At 47.3% G+C, this 13851-nt stretch overlaps 3 protein-coding genes across 8 annotated transcripts in view; all 3 read left to right on the forward strand.

The window, feature by feature from the left end:
• The window catches only part of ARMCX5 (armadillo repeat containing, X-linked 5), a 48763-nt gene extending 45034 nt beyond the window's left edge, over window positions 1–3729 (forward strand). The window contains exon 3 of the transcript XR_001917609.1: window positions 3240–3729. The gene's annotated coding sequence lies outside the window, so the exon portion shown is untranslated. The remainder of the gene's footprint in view (window positions 1–3239) is intronic.
• A 1984-nt stretch (window positions 3730–5713) lies between these two features.
• LOC102170676 (G-protein coupled receptor-associated sorting protein 2) overlaps window positions 5714–13851 on the forward strand; it is a 35458-nt gene continuing 27320 nt past the window's right edge. For 3 of the 6 annotated variants that reach the window (XM_013976145.2, XM_018044147.1, XM_018044151.1), the window contains exons 1-3: window positions 5760–5786; window positions 6104–6164; window positions 11048–11169. The gene's annotated coding sequence lies outside the window, so the exon portion shown is untranslated. Of the gene's footprint in view, window positions 5787–6100; window positions 6165–11047; window positions 11170–12616; window positions 12936–13851 lie in introns of those variants that run through there. The other 3 variants (XM_018044149.1, XM_018044148.1, XM_013976149.2) reach the window with 3 other exon arrangements.
• Window positions 6164–11041, forward strand: GPRASP1 (G protein-coupled receptor associated sorting protein 1). Its single transcript, XM_005709754.3, is given in 2 exon segments — window positions 6164–10400; window positions 10402–11041. Coding segments are annotated over 2 exon segments (4119 nt in total). The 5' UTR covers window positions 6164–6428; the 3' UTR covers window positions 10549–11041.

The raw sequence follows: 13851 nt of genomic DNA on the forward strand, positions 1-13851 counted from the left end.
CTAAAGAAATCCTAGGGCTGATCTCCTTCATCCTTCTAAAGAAATCCCAGGGCTGATCTCCTTCAGAGTGGACTGGTTGGATCTCCTTGCAGTCCAAGGGACTCTCAAGAGTCTTCTCCAACACCACAGTTCAAAAGCATCAATTCTTCAGCGCTCAGCCTTCCTCATAGTCCAACTCTCACATCCATACTTGACCACAGGAAAAACCATAGCCTTAACTAGATGGACCTTAGTCGGCAAAGTAATGTCTCTGCTTTTGAATATGCTATCTAGGTTGCTCATAACTTTTCTTCCAAGAAGTAAGTGTCTTTTAATTTCATGGCTGCAGTCACCATCTGCAGTGATTTTGGAGCCACCCAAAATAAAGTCTGACACTGTTTCCACTGTTTCCCCATCTATTTCCCATGAAGTGATGGGACCAGATGCCATGATCTTCGTTTTCTGAATGTTGAGCTTTAACCCAACTTTTTCACTCTCCACTTTCACTTTCATCAAGAGGCTTTTTCCTCTTCACTTTCTGCCATAAGGGTGGTGTCATCTGCATATCTGAGGTGATTGATATTTCTCCCAGCAATCTTCATTCCAGCTTGTGTTTCTTCCAGTCCAGCATTTCTCATGATGTACTCTGCATATCATGAACCCCTTATTGCCAAATTCAGATTGAAATTGAAGAAAGTAGGGAAAACCACTAGACCATTCAGGTATGACCTAAATCAAATCCCTTATGATTATACAGTGGAAGTGAGAAATAGATTTAAGGGTCTAGATCTGATAGATAGAGTTCCTGATGAACTATGGACGGAGATACGTCACATTGTACAGCAGACAGAGATCAAGACCATCCCCAAGGAAAAGAAATGCAAAAAAGCAAAATGGCTGCCTGGGGAGGCCTTACAAATAGCTGTGAAAAGAAGAGAAGCGAAAAGCAAAGGAGTAAAGGAAAGATATAAGCATCTGCATGCAGAGTTCCAAAGAATAGCAAGGAGAGATAAGAAAGATTTCCTCAGCGATCAGTGCAAAGAAATAGAGGAAAAGAACAGAATGGGAAAGACTAGAGATCTCTTCAAGAAAATTAGAGATACCAAGGGAACATTTCATGGGAAGATGGGCTCGATAAAGGACAGAAATGGTCTGGACCTAAAAGCAGCAGAAGATATTAAGCAGAGGTGGCAAGAATACACAGAAGAACTGTACAAAAAAGAGCTTCACAACCCAGATAATCACGATGGTGTGATCACTCACCTAGAGCCAGACATCCTGGAATATGAAGTCAAGTGGGCCTTAGAAAGCATCACTGTGAACAAAGCTAGTGGATGTGATGGAATTCCAGTTGAGCTATTTCAAATCCTGGAAGATGATGCTGTGAAAGTGCTGTACTCAATATGCCAGCAAATTGGGAAAATGCAGCAGTGGCCACAGGACTGGAAAATGTGTTTTCATTCCAGTCCCAAAGAAAGGTAATGCCAAAGAATGCTCAAACTACCACACAATTGCACTCATCTCACACGCTTGTAAAGTAATGCTCAAAATTCTCCAAGCCAGGCTTCAGCAATACGTAAACCATGAACTTCCAGATGGTCAAGCTGGTTTTAGAAAAGGCAGAGGAACCAGAGATCAAATTGCCAACATCCACTGGATCATGGAAAAAGGAACAGAGTTCCAGAAAAACATCTATTTCTGCTTTATTGACTATGCCAATGCCTTTGACTGTGTGGATCACAATAAACTGTGGAAAATTCTGAAAGAGATGGGAATACCAGACCACCTGTCCTGCCTTTTGAGAAACCTATATGCAGGTCAGGAAGCAACAGTTAGAACTGGAGATGGAACAACAAACTGGTTCCAAATAGGAGAAGCAGTATGTCAAGGCTGTATATTGTCACCCTGCTTATTTAACTTATATGCAGAGTACAACACGAGAAACGCTAGGCTGGAAGAAACACAAGCTGGAATCAAGATTGCTGGGAGAAATGTCAGTAACCTCAGATATGCAGATGACACCACCCTTATGGCAGAAAGGGAAGAGGAACTCAAAAGCCTCTTGATGAAATTGAAAGTGGAGAGTGAAAAAGTTGGCTTAAAGCTCAACATTCAGAAAACGTAGATCATGGCATCCGGTCCCATCACTTCATGGCAAATAGATGGGGAAACACTGGAAACAGTGTCAGACTTTATTTTTTTGGCTTCCAAAATCACTGCAGATGGTGATTGCAGTCAAAATTAAAAGACGCTTACTCCTTGGAAGAAAAGTTATGATCAACCTAGATAGCATATTCAAAAGCAGAGATATTACGTTGCCAACAAAGGTCCGTCTAGTCAAAGGTATGGTTTTTCCAGTGGTCATGTATGGATGTGAAAGTTGGACTCTGAAGAAAGCTGAGCACCAAAGAATTGATGCTTTTGAACTGTGGTGTTGGAGAAGACTCTTGAGAGTCCCTTGGACTGCAAGGAGATCCAAGCAGTCCATTCTAAAGGAGATCAGTCCTGGGTGTTCTTTAGAAGGAATGATGCTAAAGCTGAAACTCCAATACTTTGGCCACCTGATGCAAAGAGTTGACTCATTGGAAAAGACTCTGATGCTGGGAGGGATTGAGGGCAGGAGGAGAAGGGGACGACAGAGGATGAGATGGCTGAATGGTATCACTGACTTGATGGACATGAGTTGGGGTGAACTCTGGGAGTTGGACAGGGAGGCCTGGCGTGCTGCGATTCATGGGGTCATAAAGAGTCGGACACGACTGAGGACTGAACTGAACTACTGTAACAAATTACTGCAATGTTGATGGTTTAAAAAAACAACAAAAACGATAAAATATTACACTCCTGAGGGTTGCAAATAGGAAAAGGGTCTCATGTCTCCTGCATTGGCAGGTGGGTTCTTTTACATTAGCTCCACTGGGAAGCCCAGGGACATCAGGGAGATCTTTATTCAGCCTACCACAATGAGGGTGCCATTTCGTTGGGTTTTAAAATGGGCAACAATGCCAGCAGGTTTGTGTTCACCCAGAGATGTTCTTAACCATGGTTCCTCTTTGCCCAAAGGAGCAGAAATGAAGGGGATGGAGACTGCAGGGAGGATGCAGAAGTGCAGGGATCAGAGGATTCAAGAAAGAGCAGGTTTCTGAGTGTTTGGTGGGGCCTTCTCCAAAGAATGGCTGGGGGAAGCAGACTGGTGTGTATGGCAGGCGTGTGAGATCCCAGTTGGTTCTAATCCTTGGCATATTCCCACCCTGCCGAAGATGGTGAGCCCTTGGAATCCCCTGCAAGAGATGACCTGACAGACAAGCCAGGAAGAGCCAGCACTGCCCCTACACGGTGCCGGACCCCTGGCCGTGGGGTGAGAAACAGGATTGTCTGAGCAGGTGCGGGTCCTGTCAGGGAAAGGTCCTCTTTCCTGGGCAACTGTGGGCACAGCGAGATGGTAAAGTGTGCCACCACAGCGACTGAGAGAACAGCAGTGTGGCAGAAAGAATGAGGACACTGGCGCAGACAAGTGGTTTGTCTCCTCAGCCAGAGGTCTGTCAGGGGCTGCCTTCCCTTAGAAGAGGGGCAGGGGCTCGGCCGCCTCAGGCGCCCCCTCCCACTTTCCTCCAGCCCCTGAAGGTGAAAGCAGCCCCCCGCGCCCAAGAAGGATGGCCGGCGTGATGCGGGAAGGGAGGGGGCGGACACCGAAAAGTCTGCAGGTTCACACGCACAGACACACATACACACACACACACACACACACACACACACTCTCTCTCTCTCTCTCTCTCTCTCTCTCTCTCTCTCTCTCTCTCTCTGCGGGGCGGCCTGTATCCATCCGCTGCTCCCTGCAGTGCGACCCGTCCTGACCGGCCCTCGCCTCGCCACCCGTGACCCGCCTATGCTGCAGGGCCGGAAGCGTGGCGGGGTGCTCACCCCACGGGGGGGCGGTGGAGGGCTGCCGTGGCCCCGCCCCTTAGGCTGGCGTTCTTCCAGGCCCCGCTCTCTGTGCGTTGGAACTACACTGGGCCTGGCGGGGGTTGTATGCAGGGGCATCAAGCCCACTCGTGCCGTATCCCTCCACCTCCCCTTTCCTACACCGTCGCTGCAAGCGGTCGGTGCTGCAGCCTACACTTCCCCAGCCTAGTTTGGGGCAGCGGCGCAGAGGGCCAGAAGCTTCTGCTGTTCTACCCGCACGGCGAGCGGTGGTAAGCGAAAGAGGAACTGCGACCGGAGTGGGAGGACGACCACCGGGACCCTGAGCCTGCAAAGGCAAGTGAAGGTGTCGAGGGGCGACGACCGGCTCACAGCCTACCCCTGGCAGGCTGAGGACGGGGAGGCGAGCCGGTCGGAGCGGGACCCCTTAAGGAAGTGCGCAGCGCCAGAGGATCCCTGGCCTTGAGATAGCAGCGACCGGCACGGGCGGGGTGGTGGTAGGCGGGTTCCCTCGGATGCTGGGGAGGCTTACGGCGCGGACTAGTCCCCGCCAGGGTTTCCGGGTGTCTGCACCCCGGTCTCGACCGTGCCTGTGCGGGGAGAGGGCTGTGCGGGAGTCTGCTACGTTTGAAGTAGCAGAGGGAGCCGGGACGGGAGCAGCCCGGGATTCTGCCATGGTCCCTGTTGGGCCCTGCGTGCCGGGTGCTGTCCCTTCCCACAGGCACCTCTTTGATGCCAGAGTCTCCTGTCTGTGCAGTATGTCTGGCAATTTCAGGCCATGGGGTACATCTGTAAAGCAGAGGCTTGAGGAAAACAAGGAATAGGAAAATGACCTGTTTTTCTGAAGGTGTGTGGGAATGAGGGGTTGAGGGTGGGCAGCAGCCATTGACTGGACATCTGAATCAGGGTGGGGTGAGTGCGACCAGCACAGGTCAGGCATCCAGGAATACTTTCTAAAATTCTTCTATCTACCTGGTTTCTACACACCTCCCTTGCCTTCCTCTCTCTCCTCTATCCAGAATTGGAGGTGGAAAAGCTGGACTGGGAGATAAAGGTGCGAGAGAAGTCATAAATACAAGTACCACTACACAACCTAGAATATGTGGGTGCTCTTCCCCCAATTTGTTGTTCAGCACAAAGGAGGTGAACAACAAGTGGTGAATCTTCAGAATTGAAGAAGAGAGTAAGAGGAGGAGTGTGATATGATGTTGAGTGGTTATCCAGAAACCTGATCCAGATGGCCTAAGTTAAAAGGAAATATTCTACCTAATGGGACTCTTAAATGTTAAAAGGAACTCCTATGTTTGTGGTGCTTGTTTGTCTCCCAAGAACTCAGTTGCTGCTATTATTTCTTACCTTACTGTCTTACCTTTTCATCTGTTTTTCCATAGACCTGCTTTAAGTCTGGTCACCTCTGCAAGGAAGGAAAGGCGGAGGAGTCCGGTTCAAATCTCTGGAGGTTTGTGCAAAGAGGGGCAATACAGGAGACAGCTACAGAATAATATGGCAGATATCTTTGATCCAAGTGGTTGCAGGGCCTTCTCTGCCTTCTCTGCCTCACCATGTCAAATTTGCACACTGCCACAGAAACCCTTGCGTTTCCTACAGGGTATACTAGGAATATTGGAGTAGGTGTGGACTGGGCTGTGAATGGGAGGGAAAGACTTGAGAGAAGAGACCAGGAGACAGAAAATATTAGGCATATTAGGCCTTTAAAAGAGTAGGATGTTTGTATCAGGGTCAGGGTTCTTGCTTGTCTTTCTAGCAGTCAGGATCCATTCTCTCTTATATGTTTACTTATTCTCAGGATAGCCTACAGGCTGCTATAGAGTTTGACACCACTGGAATCAAGGAAAGGAGCAAGAAATTGTGCTACATCAGTGCAGGTTGGTATGGGAGTGGGTACAGCTTTTGAGTGGGGTAGAGGAGACCAACATAAGTCCAGCAGTGACTAGGGTCTGGCCTTGGGGCTTCTCAGCCTCTCTTTGCCAAGATACTTTTCCACCAACTTCATACCTATTTTATAACAGGCAAAGTAATATGGCAGCTCTGGGGATAAAAACTGTAGACAAAATGAAGGTGATAGACTTTAATAGCCTAACTTTCCCACCAAGCATTTAAGGTCTAGTCTCTCTGTGTGAGTTTTTCGTGGAGTGAGACAGTTGGAAAAGACTCAAACCTCCATGTTATTCTCACTTCCCAGATTGACTTCCAGTGGCAGCTCTGGTGGTGTTGAAATTGCTGCTGAGCAACACCTTCAACAGGTGTGTACCTACCTAGGAACCATCCATCCTCTCCCAGCTTGGTTGTGTTTTCTCTTCACTCTGACTGTAATATTGACTGAGGCTGGGATTGGAAAGGAGGCTTATTGACTGCTGGACTGGTGATTGGCTCTAACTTTTCTTTCCAACTGTGTCACCTGAATCATCAAAAAATTATAGTTTGAAGACACAAAACTGTGAGAAATCTGTGGTAGAAGCTGAGACTGGGATAGTTGTAGTTATTCAGGTCTCCCCTTTAACTGTACTATGACTGGGGCTGAGATTGAGACTGGTGTCCAGGCCAAGCCTGAAAAGAAGCCTGGCAAAGAGGTTGCTGGTGGGGCTGAAAGAGAGAATGAAGTCCCAATGATGGTCAGACCAAAGGTTAGGACCCAGGCCCAGGTAATGCTTGGAGCAAGGCCCCAAACTGAGACCGTGGCAGTAACTGAGACACATCCTAAGAGTGAGGCCAAGGCAACCACTGTAGAAATGTCCATGAATGAAACCTATTCATGGGCCAAGACTGAGTTTGATGCTGAGGTCCTACTGAAGACAGAAGGAGTGTCCCAGAACAATGCTATAGCCTGGCCGCTGATCAGTACTGAGTCTGGGTCAGTTGCGAAACCTAAGACCTCATCTATGGTTAGGGAACTGGCCAGTATGGATGCTGAGTCCTTTCCTGGCACTAAGGTCAAGTCCCAGTCAGGAATCCAGCATTTGCTTGTGTCAGAGGAGGAGACCAGTATGGGGTCTTGGTGCCATCCCAGGCATACATCTAAAAAAGAGACCTTTCACAATTGTGATTTCACATGGGTGGATAGATCCTTTATGAACTCCTGGTTCTGCAGTAGAGAAGAGGTCAGTACAAGGCTTCATCCTAGAGACAGGGTAAAAGCCAGTACTAGGTCTAGGCACATGGCCAAAGAAGAGGCTATGTCTAGGCCCCAAGCCAGTTGGGAACTCTATGTTGCCTCCAGTTCTGGTTCTGAAGATGAATCTATCAAGAAATCCTGGTTCTGGATCAGAGAAAAGACCAGTATCCAGTCTAGGCCTAGGGAAGAGACCAATAGTAGCTCCTGGTTTGGGTCTAAAAAAGAAGTCTCTGAATCCAGTTCTGGGTCTGAATGTGAAGACAATGTCAAATCCTGGTTTTGGGCTGGAGAGGAGGGTAGGTACAAACCCAGAGCCAGGAAGGGGGCCAATGTCAGCGCCAGGCACAGGGCCAAGCAAGAAACTTCCATTGATTTCATGTCTGAGTCTATGGATGTAGTCAAAAAAGAGCCCTGGTTCCTGCCCAGAGAGAAGACTAGTAACTTGGCCAAGCCCAAGTCCAAGAAAGAGGTCAGGGCCAGAGCAGTGGTAAAGGAAGAAGCCAAAATCAAGGCCAGAGCCAGGGCCAAGCCAGAAGCCAGGCCGGAGGAAGAGTTCCTCACCGGGGCCTGGTTCTGGGCTGTGGGAGACTGCAGCATTGTTGGTGGGGCCACTGTCAAGTCTGGCTCTCAAGTAGAGGATGAGCCCATTGTTGGCAGTTGGTTCTGGACTGAAGAAGAAACCAGTGGTACATTCAGACCACAGACTGAGCAGGAGCCTATTGGCAGTTCCGTGCTTGGAACTGGGGAAAAGACCAATGTGGAAACTGAGGCTGATGCCACTTCCAAATCAGTGCCAACAGATGACAAAGAAAAGGTCATCGCCAGTTTTTGCTGGGCTAATGAAGAAACCAGCCCAGAGGCTGAAGAAGAGACCATTTTGGGGTCTTGGTTTTGGGTCAGTGATGCGGCCAGTGTGGAAGCTGGGCTTGGGGCCAACTGTGGGTCCAGGCCAAAGTCTGAGGAAGAAGAGGTCATTGGCCCCTGGTTTGGGGCTGGAGAAGAAATCAGCACAGTGGCTGAGTTCAGAGAAGAGGCCAGGCCAGGAGCTGAGACAATATTTTGGCCCTGGTTTTGGGCTGGAAATCAGGCCCACATGGATTCAGGGGCTGAAGTCAACTGTGATACTATGCCAGGGACTGAGGAGGAGGAACCCATTATTGGGTCATGGTTCTGGCCTGGAGTAGAAGCTTGTGGGAGGGCTGAAGTGAATAATAAGTCTAGCCTGGAGGACAAGGAAAAGAGTATTACATCGTCTTGGTTTGGGACCACTGAAGAGATCCGTATGAAGTATGCTGCTGGTGCCCAGTGTCAATTTATGACAGCTGCTGAAGAGATTAACAGTGAGTCTGGTTTCTGGTCAGGAGAAGGTCCCTGTATGTTTCCTACCAATGAAGGCAGCTGGAAGTCTAGGCCAGAGGACGAACAGGACACTGTTAATTCATGGTTCTGTTCCATAAGATATACAGGGCCAGAGACCGTTGTAGGTCCCTCGTTATGGGCTGTGGAAGAAAGCAGTACAGATGATAGGGCTGAAGGAGAAGCCAAGCCACCTACCAAAGAGGAGACCATGATCACATCCTGGTTCTGGAAAGGGGATGAAGCCATTATAGAGGCTGCAGACAAAGAGGAATCCAGGCTGGATATTGAAGAGGAAGATATTATTGGTTCTTGGTTCTGGGCTAGGGAGGAAGACAGGCTAAAGACAGAAGTGGAGGCTAAAGAAGAGGACAGGCTGGCAGCTGAAGAAGAACTTTTTGTTGGGTCTTGGTTCTGGGCCAGGGAAGAGGCCATTAGGAATGAGGCTAACATTTGCAGCAAATACAGTCCAAAAGCTGGAGAGGAGGAAGTCATTGTTGAGTCCTGGTTCTGGGCTGAAGAAGAGACCAGTCTGGAGGCAGGGGCTAATTTTGAGTCCAAGCATGGAGCTGAAAAGGAGGAAATCATTGTTGGGTCCTGGTTCTGGGCTGAAGAAGAGAGTATAGACATTAGACCTCAGGCAGTAGAAGAGACCACATCAAGGTCTGGAGAGGGAACCATTTTTGAATCCTGGTTCTGGGATGCAAAAGAAGTCAATGTAGAAGCCAAAACATGCTGTGCATCTAAGCCAGAGAATGATAAAGAGATGATTGTTGAGTCACGGTCCTTGTCTGAAGAGAAGGACATTAATGAGACTGAAACTGGGGCCACCTCTGAGTCTAGGCCAGAAAATGAGGAAGGGGCAGTTGTTGGGTCCTGGTTTATGGCTAAAAATGAGGACAGTAACAGGACTAGTGATGGAACCAACTGTGAAACCAGGACAATAGCTGAGGAGGATGAGGCCATTGTGGGGTCCTGGTTTTGGGCACGAGATGAGACCCATTTTGAATCAGATCCTAGCCCTGTGTACAGGGCCATTTGCAGGTCCAGCTGTTCAGTTGAGCAGGAGCCTGATGCTTCACACAGGCCCCAGAGCTGGGAGGAGGTTACTGTTCAGTTCAAGCTTGTCCCATGGGGTATGGTTGGCTTCCCATCCCCAAACCCCTTTAGATTTTCAAAAGAAGCAGCATTTCTATTCTCTGAAACGTTTGGAGGAAAGCCAAAGCACATAGAATTGAGCCTAGAAGGGGAAGACCAGGAATCTTTGCTTCAGTCTAATCACCCTGACCCCGAGCTCCCATTTCAGTATGATCCATTCTACTGGTCAGTCGTGCAAATTCGGGAGCATCTTAGGACCAGGGAGAGTACAGAGCCTGAGAGTTGCTCCTGCAGCTGCATACAGTGTGAGCTTAAAATTGGTCCTGAAGAGTATGAAGAAGAACTCCTTTTTATGGACAAAATTCGAGATCCTTTTATTCATAAAATATCTAAAATTGCAATGGGTATGAGAACTACTTCTCAATATACTCATAATTTCATTCGCGATTCAGGTGTTGTCTCACTTATGGAAACCTTGCTCAATTATCCCTCCTCCCGAGTTAGGACAAGGTTTTTAGAGAATATGATTGACATGGCTCCATCTTACCCAAATCTGAACATAATTCAGACATATGTATGTCAAGTATGTGAGGAAACTCTTGCTTATAGCTTGGATTCCCCTGAGCAGTTATCTGGAGTAAAGATGGTTAGATACCTCACTAGAGCCACTGACTATCACACACTGGTTGCCAGGTATATATCTGGGTTTCTCTTGTTATTAGCCACAGGCAATACTGAAACAAGGTTTCATGTTTTGAAAATGCTGTTGAATTTGTCTGAAAATCCCGTGATGACAAAAGAGCTACTCAGTGCTGAAGCAGTGTCAGAATTTATGGGCCTTTTTAGCAGGAAAGAGACAAATGATAATATTCAAATTTTTCTAGCAATGCTTGATAATATTGGTAACAATATTTAAAAAAGAGGTGTTGTTCACTGATAATTTCAGTCTTGAGCCACTTACTTCTGCATTCCATGAAGTTGAGAAATTTGCTAAGGAACTGCAAGCCAAAATAGATCATAAAAAGGACCCCGAGGCAGACCAAAAAAATGAGTATGATTAGTTACTTGGCTCTGATTATCCTTATGTTCCTGAGTTATGATCCTTGAATAATGTTTTCAAAGTTGGTTCTATGTTGTAATGTACATCCTTAATGCTGATACTAATTTTGCCCAACTCTGTATGAGTTGGATCTATCTTCTGATCCCAAACAAATATTAAAACTGAAAGCACATTTGTTGATATTTGTTTTTGTCCAGATTGTGAATTTAGTATTTAAACTTAGAGTGAATTGAGCCATCATAAGTAAGCTACCCTTTTGATTGTTGTTCTGGTGTTACTGATGTCGATTTGGGTCACGTCCTGTTTTCAGTAAAGTTCTGTGTTTAAGTAGGCAGAAATCACCCTTCTTGAACTTAAAATATAGATGTCAAGATAACACATGACAACATAGAGATAATTAATGTATGAATAATAATACTCCTTGAAAAAGCTTATTCTTATATCTGTAAATGTATGATTTAGAAAAAAAGCACACAATTGATTTGGGCTCTGAAATGTAGGGAAGAGGTTGGATGTTGTGAAGAAAAGCTCGCAGTTGGAAAAGTGCTCTTGTGGGAGTGAGATATCCAGTCTGCTTGGAGTGGCTGTGAGGAGTATTAAGTATTAAGCGATATAAAATGAGGTAAGTTTTGAAGAGCTGAGAAGTTTCATTTTGCAATTCAAAGTATGGATGTTTCTTTGATACTGCCTAAAGCAGGGGTCTGGGGTGCAGACCAGTACTGGTCTGTGGCCTGTTAGGAAGCAGGCCACACAGCAAGAGGTGAGCAGAAGGCTTCCTCTGAGCTCATCCCATCCCTTGCATTACTGTCTGAATCGTGCCCCCTTCTATTGCTCACGTTACCAACTGAACCATCCTCGTCCCCCCCGCCAACTCCAGTCTGTGAAGAAGTTGTCTTACATGAAACTGGTCCCTGGTGCCAGAAATGTTGGAGACCACTCGCCCACAGGTTAAAAGGAAAAGACCAGAAAGCACACAAATTTAACTGTCAGGAAGACCATTTCTTCATGGAGGTGCCATGGAGAGTGTTAAGGTAATAGCATACAGCTACTAAGAGTGATGATATACAGGTTTTTAAATTGGCTAAGAAAAGCTCTGATGCCTTCTATATTTGATGAAATAGAAAAGACTGGTAAAATATACGGAAGGATGATACTCCCCAAATGTGTGAAATGGACTGAATTTATGAAATGTATATTATTTCATTATGGAAAATCTTATAACTGTTTAAAACATGTCAAAAGAGTAAAGAAGTGTGACAGACTACAATTTAGGACTGGGTTGCCAAATAAAAATGCATAATTATTTAAAGGAAGTAAATTGTAAACTTTCTAAAGTTTCTGACTTTATGGTAAGCATTTTTTTTTTTTTTTGGATTCACAAAGGGAATAATTATCTTCAGACAGGATTAAAAGTCAGGGATTATGTTGATTTGGGGTAGGAAGGAGTCCAGGCTAAAGGAAAAGATACAAATTTTTATTCACCTTGGTTTGTCTCAGGAAGGAAAAAAAATTTTTTTTCTATAAGACTCTAGGCTGTAAGATTTTTGTAAGTAGGACAAAGTGGCAGATTTCATCCATTCACAAGCCAGAAGTGATAACAGAGATCGACCTGGTGGTGGAAATTGGAAACTGAATGTTTGTTTTGCCTATCAGTATTCTCAAGACAGATCGAGTCTCATCAGTTCAGTCCCTCAGTCGTGTCTGACTCTTTGCGAGCCCATGGACTGCAGCACTCCAGGCTTCCCCTGTCCATCACCAACTCCCGGAGCCTACTCAAACGAGTTTTATACAGAATATTAAAAGTCAGTTGGTCTCTGAACTCCCCATGGAGTGTTCCTCACCAGCCCTGTGTTCTTACAGAGCAAAGCCCAGGCCGAGGACTGGAAGCGTTGGCTCTAATCCAGCCTTCCTTTCAGCTCTCTATCTTCACCACCACCAGCAGCTTCAGGTTGTTCTAGCAAGCAGCTCAGCCCTAGAGGCAGAAGACTGTACCTTGCTTGCTTCTGCAGGGCTGCGGCAGACATGCCGAATGTGCGGTCACGTGAGCCGGAGGGTTGGTCACGTGACGGCGCTCTCACTTGGACTGGCGTAGAGGTGTGTAAGCACTGAAAAGGGTCGGGAAAGACTTGCACCTGACGCTTGACAGACGGCTGCAAGAGGAGTGGTAGGATGTAACGGTGGGTGGGTGGGTGTCTCTTCATGCTGCACTAGCCTGAAAACGAATTCCTCAGGTGCCCAGGATTACGGTAATTGCTGGCAGAGGACACAATCCCTCAGCCACTCGCGAGCGTCAGCAGGGGCCTGATTTTTGTCCAGGAGCTCAAGAGGCCGGAAGTCATCCTGAGGGTAGGCGTATGTGGAGAGAAGCAGTGGCCGCTGTTGGAGGAGGTGGGTTCGAGGCCGGCCGGGAAATAGCATACATGGGAGGTGGTGGTAGAGAGAGACTAGATCCTCGTGGAGGAAGCGCCTGGGACCTTCGTGCTCGCTCCTGCTCCCTCCTGCTTTCTGAATGCTCCTCACCCCACCCAGCGTGGCGTGACTGTTTTCTCTGTTTGGGTAGGGGAGGTGGACACGAGGAAGCAGTTGGCTTCAGGGGCGCCCAGAAAGAGGACACGGTGAAGTGACAATATGTGAACACCCAATTTGTGTACACCCATAGTGCTGGCTCTGGAGAGGCAGGGATGGGATCTTTGAGGTACCATACCCCTTCCTTCCTCCCATCCAGTTGGCACTCTCTCTTCTATCTATCTGTCAGACAGTGGGGATGACTGGACTCAATATTGCAAGCAAGTTAGTGGTGGGAATGGGTATGAGGTTGATCAGAGAGTGATGGAACTGACTTTTGCTCTAAGATTCCAGGTGTCTGGAGATGCAAGAGAGGCATGAACCTCAACCTGGGCAGCTCTAGTATAGTGGAGAGAGGACACACTCATGAGGAAGGAACCTAGACTGCTTTGGGCCCTTCACATAGTGGTTCTCATTGGGATATCTGCAAGCTTTTCAACCCTCAAGAGGATCCCTGGATCTCAACCCAGGAGGCAGCATCCTGGGGATCTGCCCTGGAAATGAGATTCTGAAAGGGCTTAGTCTCCTTGCACCGTCAGCAGTTCCCATCCAGAGACACCAGGGTCATTGTTCTACCTGCTCCATCTGAGGCTCCCTCCCTTTCAGTCTTGGGCCTAGAGGAGGGTCTTTCTGGGAACCACCTACGGGAACTGCTTTATGAATTTTCTCACAGGTTCCCTTCCACTGCCTCTTTCCTCTTTTCCTTGTTTTTGTTTTCTGGCCAATGCCTCTTGGTGGT

This window comes from Capra hircus (assembly GCF_001704415.2).
Source record: "Capra hircus breed San Clemente chromosome X unlocalized genomic scaffold, ASM170441v1, whole genome shotgun sequence".
Taxonomy (NCBI): domain Eukaryota; kingdom Metazoa; phylum Chordata; class Mammalia; order Artiodactyla; family Bovidae; genus Capra; species Capra hircus.